Source organism: Fusarium odoratissimum (assembly GCF_000260195.1).
Source record: "Fusarium odoratissimum NRRL 54006 unplaced genomic scaffold supercont1.138, whole genome shotgun sequence".
Lineage (NCBI taxonomy): Eukaryota > Fungi > Ascomycota > Sordariomycetes > Hypocreales > Nectriaceae > Fusarium > Fusarium odoratissimum.
In genome coordinates this window covers 1-9,401 of record NW_022158828.1, presented here as the reverse complement: position 1 = coordinate 9,401, position 9,401 = coordinate 1, and the positions used below count along the sequence as shown (strand labels likewise).

Below are 9,401 nucleotides of genomic sequence, written 5' to 3'. Positions count from 1 at the left end.
CTTATTGATGACATTGGCGATCCATGCACAACGCCTGATCACTTGCTGGCTATATCCCGCTGTTACCGTCTGGCTGCCCTACTAGAGCTCTACTCGGCATTCCCGGAGATAATACGAAGAGAGGGAAGTCTAGACAGAGATGATGATTTGCACCATGGTGATGATAGGACACATCTAGTTATGGGACTGGCATTTAGCATATTGGAGCTCTTAGAAAAGATTCCAGATGACTCAGGGACAATATCGATACAGCTTCTATCACTGCTGATCGCCGGAAGTGTCCTGGGGCCCGCCTCACCAAGGGGGGAAGATGAAGGGCCAAAGAGATTGGAAATACTTCGTTTGCGGGCATTTGTTCGACTGCGGATTCACAAGATGTATGCGGCTGTTCGTTTGGGACCGATTGGAAACGTCATGTGTATACTGAGGAGGTTTGGTCGCGCTTGGATATGTTGCCGGCAGTTCAGAACGGGAACCCAGTGATATCGAGCTTTCACTGGATAGATATCATGTCGGAAAAGAGATTGGAAACAATGTTTGGATGAGAGGGTGAGCTTGATTTAATATTACTATTTATAATAAAAGAAACGGATTAGTATCTTATAAGAGTGGTTTTCTTTACTTATAATTACTTATAGATATACTGATTTGATAGACTATTAAATAGACTTATAATAGTTAGTATAGTTATTTAACTTTAATTATTATATATCTTTTATTTCTCGAAAGTTGTTTATTATATCTTTTTTTCTTATTAATTAGTATTATAATAGACTTTATTTTATAATAAAGTAATAATCAAAATATCTTTTATAAATTTTATATCTCGCTAAATATACCTATTAATTATATTTTTAACATCTTCAGAGAAATGCTAACTTGACGGTTGTAGCTTCTTAGTGCAGTATACTTTTGACTTATTAGCCATAATAGATAATATTATAATGTTATAATAACAGTGATGAAATTTGTATCTAGGATATTCTGCTTTAACCCTCAGGGAAGATGAACCTGGAGCGACGAGTAAGTGTCTCGCCCGCATTCCGATATCCCAGGACAGGGGTTCCGCTGAGATAGCGGTTGCGTTAACTTAATCTAGAGACGACAAAAATCACAGGGCAAATTTGCGCTGAAGAAGCATTGAAATTTCAGCCTCAACAGCGATGATGGGTTACGTCTAATGGGTATTACGTGTAATAGAAGCTTACAGCAACGCAGCCATTGAACTGTTATGTAATGTCAAGTCTCTATCCTGCAAGAAATATAGATTTCTGACAACTGGTGTGTATTTGGGTTCAAACTAAGTGCTGATATGTTGTCCCCTAAGAATAGGTACCAGACCTTATTTATGGCAGTCTGGCGTCGGCAGAATAGGGTACTCCCACAGCCCGCTTGCCTTACAGTCGGCTGCCGTCGACCAATACCAATAATTGTTGGTGTACTTTGCCTGGCATCTCTTTCTGATGTCCGCTCTCCGCTGGCCATCCTCCCTGAATAGCGGCGCCACAATACTCTTGACCTCACTGAGGATGGGTGCATATTTCCAAGCCGCGTACTCTTGCGGGGGAGGCTCTGTCTTTGTCTTCCAAGCGTTATAGACTTCGTCAGCAGAGGCACGCACTGCGTTCCATGCTTCGTTCTTATTCCTGATACCATCTCTATCCAGAAGGCGCTTGTCTCCGAGTGAATGCCACTCAAGACCGACCGGGCTACGAACAGACAGACCAATTGCGTTGTCCTCGTCATGCATGTACTGGAAGAGGTTAGTAAGGGCATTTGATACAGGGGCTGAAAGAAGTACCTTGGCGCAGAGATCGGCAGCTCCAGTCTTGTCGTGCAGCTTGCGTCGCGGGGTACGCATATGCCCAGCCGCAAACGAATCTTGCAGAAAGTGATCGCCGAAGGCATTCATGGCGTAGGCAAGCTGCAAATCTCCCTGCACTGCTACCTTGAGAGCGGCCGAGTGGCAAGCGTTATACGCTGTACGCGCATCCTGGCCAAAATGGTCCCAGTTGATCTTGGCTAGCACTATGTAGCTGGGGCATTCCGGAGGGCGGTCAATGGTGAGCCGCTGCAACTCCAAGTTCACGCCGGGAATGTCAGGATAGACCTTGGACGGGTCTTCGCCCTTGTCGATGGCGTCCTGCACCCTCTTGACCTCGACCGAGAGCACTTTTAAGATATCTTGCGCCTCCCGTGGGTTGCGCGTATCGTCCTTGGCAAGCCAGTACCACGCTCTCTCAAAGCGCTTACGCTGATCTTCCAAGTCACGACCGTCGCTGATGGGGTCGACAGTGCCGTAAAAATCGCCAGCCAGGCCATTTATCTGGCCGTACGTCACCTCGAGACCGTTGGGTAGCTTGAAAGGCTTGTTCTTGGCAACATACGACTGGCCGTCGTCCCAGGCCAGCGTGAGCGAGTCCCCGAGATAGCTATGCTCAGCAAACTCGAAACCCAAGCCTGCATCCTCATTAGAAGGGTTTCGTTGGGTAGCTTAGACACTTACCGCTGCGAGGCTTCTTGGCCTTCTCCAGTTTCCATAAGACATAGTCGGGCTTGGAAGCTGCTTCAACCTCATCCCCCGAAATCGGAATTGCAACCAGTTGCGAGAAGTCACTATGGCCATGAGGTGGCTCAAGCTCCTCTAGTGCCGCCTGAAGGTTGATAGGCGCATTGGGGTCGTTGACATGGTCATATTCATGTCCCGTAGGCTCATGGCTGTTCGGCTGTCAATACAACGGATGGTGTCGTGGACTAAAAACCTACAGTTCCTGAGGTGCGGACATGGTTGCAGTGTTCAAGTTATTGAGGAGTTTGGCGATACGATGCAGAAGTGGTTTGGAAGGCTTTTCTAATGGCAGCTCTGGGGCGATGATGGTTGTCTATTTATCTTTTTTTGCATTACCAAGAAGAAATCAACCTGGCTAAACTTTGGGATATGTGTTCCCAATACATCAGCCAGCCTCGATATTCCCCGGTGATTTCTTGTCAGGGTGTTGCTGTGTAACAAAGATAACAGGACATTGGTGATTGACACCCCCATGATGGACCTGTCTGCTTTCATCCTCTACTTGGATTGGTCCAGATTGTGATGGAGGCTGAGAGGTCGCTACCGACTTGGTTCCCTATCAAAAATCACACCATGTGGCTGACTAGATGGCTGGCTGAAGAGGCACGAGGGCCCCAAGACAGGAGCCCCTGGAACCCGCATTGGGTATTTCCCAACTGAGCACGGTCTTGATAGTGGCTGGCTGTGGTGGTATGGCCAGCGGAGATCAGCGCATCGCATTTCCCACGCTTTTACCTCAGCCGCTTCGATCCGATTCGTTCGTTTCTTTGCCGCCTACAGCCTCTGCAGCAGTGCGGGGTGAGACCTGGTGCCATGGCTGTGTGACAGTGATGTTATTAGCGTTGCATCACACCGCGAATGTTTCTGGTTTATCATTTAGCTATGCAATGCATCCCATAAATGTTCAAATGGACTGATCCTCGAGTGAGCTGACGCGAAATGTATAGTTCGTTACATTGTTGTGAATAGAGTTTTCATTAGCTCCTTGCGTTAACTAGAGGCCTGTCCAATTCTTTCACTAGCCATCATGCATAATTTGTCACATTCCTGTGCGTTTTATCAGCTCACACAAACCTGATCAGCCTGCCTCTTTTTAGTTTCTAAGTGACTGATAACCAAATATCTTTAGGTACTTCTGAGATTTACCTATTATACTGCTAATAAATGTTTAAAGAATAAGTTCTAAATAGATATTGACACCAAGTATAGATCTATCTATAACTATCTAATAGTAGAGATATAAGCTACTAAATCCAGATTCCCTGCAAGGAACTGTATATTGTGAGACCACTATTTGCAGGTTATTATTATTATCACATTCAGCGCTAAAGCTCTTTAATAGATTGTAGTCCAATAAGCCAGAATGTTTCAGCTCAGCTGGCCGAAGTACAGCACCTAACCCAACTTTAACACAATATGACTTGTCTCTTTTCTTTTTCCATTCAGTTGGAGACAACAGCTTCTCTTCAACCGGTGAGGAATGAAGCCAAGAGCAGCGGGTTGTGCGCTGAACCTGAATCACCTATCGGCCTCCAATTCGCCGTGATGCATCATGCCGCTAAAAAGTCAAGATTCTAGATGCCGTCCAAGTCGGTCGATTTGAAAGAGCGGAACTGCTGACCATCTCTGAAAAGTGTCGGTAGGAGGCCGATTCATCTTGACTGTGAATAAGTTAGTCGGCGTCTCATCACCCAGCTTCCCACTCATATCTGCAGCTTCAATCAAAGATAGGCATCTCTTGTAGGCTGTGTGGGGTTGTCTCATTTCAAGACTTTAACATGTACATTCTACTTGAATGCCGTAGTGGATACTCTGCTAATTTCATGACATCTATACTGTCTGTGTACATAGTGATTGAGAGGTTTTTCGAAGAATGCGTTTGGCATTCATACCAATTCTGACGCCCGCATCACTTGAGTTAAATCGAAAGTAGGGCCACCGGTCGACGTATGTGATAATATTGATCATGAGAACTAATCTAACTGTGAAACCCTACTTCCAGCTAGCCACAGTCGCCTTGGCGAACAGATACAGCACAACTTTCAGATCCCCTGTTTAAGCCGAATCTGAAATCACGATCACAATTGGCGGAGCTCAAGAGTTGGTGCAAGGATCTTCAGCCTCGTAGAGATGGTTTCATGCAGACGGTGCTCCTTAAGGACTTCCTCGCTCTAGGCTGGTGCGGGCTGGGACCTAGACCTCCGTCCATTACTTGGCATTGAGCATGTTCCCTGTTTTTGGTCTGATATGTCTTGCAACCCCGCAATGCACATCGCTCAGTAACATAATTTGCTGGGTGAGGAGCTCCGTAGTTGGTGAGTAAGTGGAGACTCGCTACACTATATGTGATTATATTGTTTTAGTGGGAACAATATATCCCACACTGACTATACCGGTGGCTAGCTGAAGATGCAGCTACAAAATTCCGTTTGTGTACCAACACTAGCTCAACCTAAGCTTTGTCAAGAATCGCTGGATACAGGCCAGTGACTCGTACAAGTGCATTTCCGTAACATAAAACCCACAAGTTTCCTTCATCAAACCTACTCCAAATACTCCTCTAGACACCATCTCTTCGATCTTGTTCATCTTCTTCGCCTCCTTGACCATCATTGCATCTCGACACCGCCCAACATGGCAGACATCACCACCAATTCTGCCTCTGAGCCCTCCACCAAAGAAACCGTCATCGATCAAATCGTCTCTGTCGTTGGCGAGCACACCCTCGACACGGTTTCTCCCACTCCTGACATCCAACCCACTATCCCCGTTGCCCCTTCCACCCCCGGTGATGATGACTTCATCCCCTGCTGCACTACTGAAAGCCCCATCCCTAAAGCCTTGCGCAACACCAATGATAAAAATGTCGCTAGCATCATGCTCGGCCTCAAGCACGCATGTCCTCGCTGGGCGCCCGGCTCCGTCATCAAATGGGTCGCCATGAAGGAAGGCTTCAAAACCTCTGCTGATGCCGAATACGCCGCGCAGCAACTTAACATGGCCTGCCAAAAGTGGAATGAGCTCTCTATAGGAGTGACCTTTGAATGGGTTACTAACCTGGCGGATGCAACATTTGCACTATGGCATGGCGGGAGCCAGGGCGGTGCGTTGGCGTCAGCATTCTTTCCTAACCCTAACGACTTGAGCAATTTGCTGGTGTATAACTTAGCATTTGCTATGCCTAAGTGGAAGGAGAATATGTGGAAGGTATTTATGCACGAGTTAGGTCATGTGCTAGGGCTGAGGCATGAGTTCGCGCTGGATATTGATCCCGAGACGGGCAAGGCTAGGGAGGGGTTTGAGGCAGTACAACTGGGGGATCGGAATGACAAGTCAGTCATGACGTATAGGAGTGAGCCGCCAGAAGTTCAGCAGAGTGATGTGGAAAGTCTTAGGGCATTTTACGCACTCCGGGACGGTGACAAGGTCGGATTGACGCCTATCCAGGATTACTATCCAATGTAGAGAGGAGAACAGATACTACAAATAAGGAGCCCGCCGTCTTCCGAGATGGCGTAGGTAGTGTTGATGAGATATTTATTTAGGCCTAACTTATGGATAAGAGAATAATAAGAATAAGGCATTTTGTTTAGCTCTGTAACAGCATCCTACTCAAGAATTATCAACCGAAACGCATCGCGTTTCCTGTTTTTGACCAATCATCGTCTAGCGTTTTCGCCCCATATTTCCCCGATAGAAACGCACTGCGTTTCTTGTACCGCACTCGTGAAATTAGAAAACCTAAAACACGAAACGCGTCGCGTTTCCGTCGGCTGCCCCTTGTCGTGTTCAACTTGACTACTTCGGACCTAAAAAAACAACATTCATTACCATCTTCTACTGAATCTCACATGCTTTATCGTATCTAATGTATCTCCGCCATTCCATCCTGTCTAATTCAGCCGAAGGCTGACTCTACATTAATTCATAAGTTTTATATTTATATATGCTTAGTCATAATGGCCAGGTCTTCTATTCATAGGCAACAAAGTCGCCCCACTTTACCTCCAGCAAAGCTGCAGAAGCTCGAAAGGCTTAGCCTTTATTACAATTTGCCGGAAGCCGCTATTATATGTACTAAATGCGGTTTTGCTTTGAGTCCTAAACGAACATCGGAGCATCCGGGCAAAAAGCACGGCATTGCCAGATCTGCTCGGCATAGCCTCAAGCCCCTCCTATCCTCATTAAACCTCCCAGATCCAGACACCTTGGTCCCCAGGCCAAATGGATCACGACGCCATCCGTACCTTCCAGTACAAGAAGGCTCTTCATGTAAACGCTGTGGTCTCCATTGTGCTAGCTGGAATGTTCTGGCGGATCACCTGAGGGCCGAACATCGCGACAAGTTGAAGCGAACAGCCAGAAAAAACAGCCGACAGCACTGGCTGCGAGACCATACCCAGCAAGGAGTTCTCTTCCAGAGCTAGACAGCGAATAGCGCTCGAAGGTCATGGCTCGTCAGCACTGACAACGACTTCAACAGCGGGTCTGTACCCAACAGCATTCTTCTGCAGGCCAGTCCTGATCCCATTAAGTTCTTTTCTCAGAAGTCATTTACTGAGGAGCATGCCCGTTTGGGCAATTAGCAAAGTGGTGGTCAAAGGTGCAGTGGTAAAGAGACACCAGCTTCTTCTGCCTTATAGACCAACTGGTTGCGGCGCACAGGCTGGGAAACAACATTCAGAGACGCGCATCGTGATATTCTAGTTCACCTTACGGAGCTACCTTACAGCGCGGCTAACCAGGCCTTACCTCTCGGTGTTGTTGAAAGAGAAGCCATCGTCAGTTTGGCTCGTGACGAGCGTAAGCTGGTATCAATAATGGCCGAACTTGATCGTCTCCTGGATCAATGCGGTGAGACAGTCCGGAAGACGGATGTCTGCTTGAGAAGGTGGCTGCGCGGCAGATTCCCAGACCGCCCTTACAAGATGCCCTCGAATTGGTTGCAAAGTCATCTTCCGAGAAAATCTACCGGAAAGAACTGAAGCGCTTCGTCTGCTTCTGGCTTCGACTATTCCGGTTATTGCCGACGACTATACGGAAGATTACAGGACATGGGTTGAAAAAACATCAGTTTAGAGTCTTACGGGAGCTCTGAGTGAATGACATATGGTAGTCTGCGGAACATATTGACTCAGACACTGCTGTTGATAAGGGTGAAGGGCACGATGAGGATGAAGGGGAGTACGAGGATGAGGGTGAGGACGAGATCCAAGATGATGACGATGATAGCGATGAAAAGGAATGTGGAGATGATGAAAGATACGACGAGATAGAAGATCAAAGTCAGAACAGGGTAATTGCGGATACAGGTGACCTATTTGATGCCGAGTCAACTTTCGCTTGGTCTTTGGACAGTAAAGAAGACCACTCCCAAGACCTTGCGACCGATATGTTACTGCGCTTTTGTTCTCTGCTGTCGCAGCTCCGCACAAGCATGGCGAGGATCAACAGTTATCTCAGCAAGATAAGGGCCGCAGAGTCGGACATGTGTGAATGTGGACGTGCGCCAGAGACGATGGAGCATTTCCTCTTCTGGTGTGCGAGATGGGAGACGGAGCGTCAAATGATGCGACAGATTGGGCAAAGCATGATGGGACGCCTTTCCTTCTTTCTAGGAGGAAAGGCAGCGTCGGATGGACCAAAATGGGCACCCAACCTAGAGGCGGTACGAGCGGCAGTTAGATTTGCAATGGCGACGGGAAGACTGAACTGAGAAACAAACTGGGAAGGGAAAAGGAGACAGAACTAATCATTGATACAACAGCTAACTACTAACAACAAACAGCCTCGAGTTGACAGACCATGCTTCAGCTGCTGAAGATAGGATGCTGAACACTTGGAGAATAAGTTGGCCTTCAAGCGGGCCTGTCAAATAGAGCCAAATGAGGCTAGAACGGAAACGATGTGAGGAAAAGGAGTGGGGCTTTTTAGGTGGTCTGGATGGCACCGGGGGAGTGTAAACAGTTTAGCGTAGCCACTGGTCCTATGAGATTCGTTCTCCCGGACGTAATAAATTCATTCCATAGACGGCGCCACAGCAGAGGGCAGAGCATACCTATACTGCCCCCGGTGCGGTTAGGGTCATTGATTACATTATATAGGCCCAATAGTGGCCGCCATGCTTAGTGGTCATTTCGACCCAATTGCCGGAAAGTCCCAAGGAATATCGTGCCACGGATATCCATAAACACTGAACTGATTGCCTACGTGGGTGGTCTCGAAGATGCAATTGAAATCATGGCTCTTATCAAGTCCGAGACTCCATGCAAAATAACGACTTAGCTTTACGCATAAGCGTCGTTTCGATGTAAATATACAAGTGTCTGCTGTAGGCATGAGTTACTAGATTCATTACTACATTACAATTTTGCTATTTCAGCGGCAGAGAAACCCAATACTACAACCCTTCCGGATCGGCAACCTATCGCAAATGTACCTGCTGAAACCGCTGCTGTTCCACCACGACATTCGGCAGGTAGCCAAAGTAAATCTTGTCCTGTCGACGTCACCCAGATCTTGTCCCGCAAGCCAAGCGCCGGGACCACCGAAGGTGGTGGTGGCATGGGAGGGTTCTCGGGAGACATGCAATTGTCAGTAAAACTAGATACACCATTGCTAGTGATAATACCCCCGTCATCGGGCGTAAAGGAAAGCACGTCCGTGCCAGAATCTGACGGAAGGACGTCATTACACTCCCCCATTGACGTATTCCAGATCCGTACCGTCCTATCCCAAGACGCCGATGCCACCATCGACGAGTCGTGTGAGAACACCACCAAGTTGGCCGGGCGGCTATGGCCCTTCAGCACATGCTCACACTTTCCTGTCT

General features: G+C 47.6%; 5 protein-coding genes across 5 annotated transcripts; 3 read left to right on the top strand and 2 right to left on the bottom strand.

Annotated features, from left to right (window-relative positions):
• Nucleotides 1-1,342: 1,342 nt before the first annotated feature.
• Nucleotides 1,343-2,786, bottom strand: FOIG_16732 (uncharacterized protein; the record flags this gene model as incomplete). Its single annotated transcript, XM_031218207.1, has 4 exons — nucleotides 1,343-1,753; nucleotides 1,802-2,460; nucleotides 2,507-2,718; nucleotides 2,767-2,786. The coding sequence occupies 4 exons, from the start codon at nucleotides 2,784-2,786 to the stop codon at nucleotides 1,343-1,345; spliced, it is 1,302 nt and encodes a 433-aa protein (XP_031052083.1).
• A 2,417-nt stretch (nucleotides 2,787-5,203) lies between these two features.
• On the top strand, nucleotides 5,204-6,034 carry FOIG_16731 (uncharacterized protein; the record flags this gene model as incomplete). The annotated part of the gene is made up of 1 exon (XM_031218206.1): nucleotides 5,204-6,034. One exon carries the CDS (start codon nucleotides 5,204-5,206, stop codon nucleotides 6,032-6,034), a length of 831 nt encoding a protein of 276 aa, XP_031052082.1.
• Nucleotides 6,035-6,528: 494 nt separating this feature from the next.
• Nucleotides 6,529-6,996, top strand: FOIG_16730 (uncharacterized protein; the record flags this gene model as incomplete). Its single annotated transcript, XM_031218205.1, has 1 exon — nucleotides 6,529-6,996. One exon carries the CDS (start codon nucleotides 6,529-6,531, stop codon nucleotides 6,994-6,996), a length of 468 nt encoding a protein of 155 aa, XP_031052081.1.
• Nucleotides 6,997-7,389: 393 nt separating this feature from the next.
• FOIG_16729 (uncharacterized protein) lies at nucleotides 7,390-8,285 on the top strand (the record flags this gene model as incomplete). The annotated part of the gene is made up of 3 exons (XM_031218204.1): nucleotides 7,390-7,423; nucleotides 7,521-7,642; nucleotides 7,686-8,285. The coding sequence occupies 3 exons, from the start codon at nucleotides 7,390-7,392 to the stop codon at nucleotides 8,283-8,285; spliced, it is 756 nt and encodes a 251-aa protein (XP_031052080.1).
• A 646-nt stretch (nucleotides 8,286-8,931) lies between these two features.
• Nucleotides 8,932-9,324, bottom strand: FOIG_16728 (uncharacterized protein; the record flags this gene model as incomplete). Its single annotated transcript, XM_031218203.1, has 1 exon — nucleotides 8,932-9,324. One exon carries the CDS (start codon nucleotides 9,322-9,324, stop codon nucleotides 8,932-8,934), a length of 393 nt encoding a protein of 130 aa, XP_031052079.1.
• Between the last annotated feature and the right edge of the window lie 77 nt (nucleotides 9,325-9,401).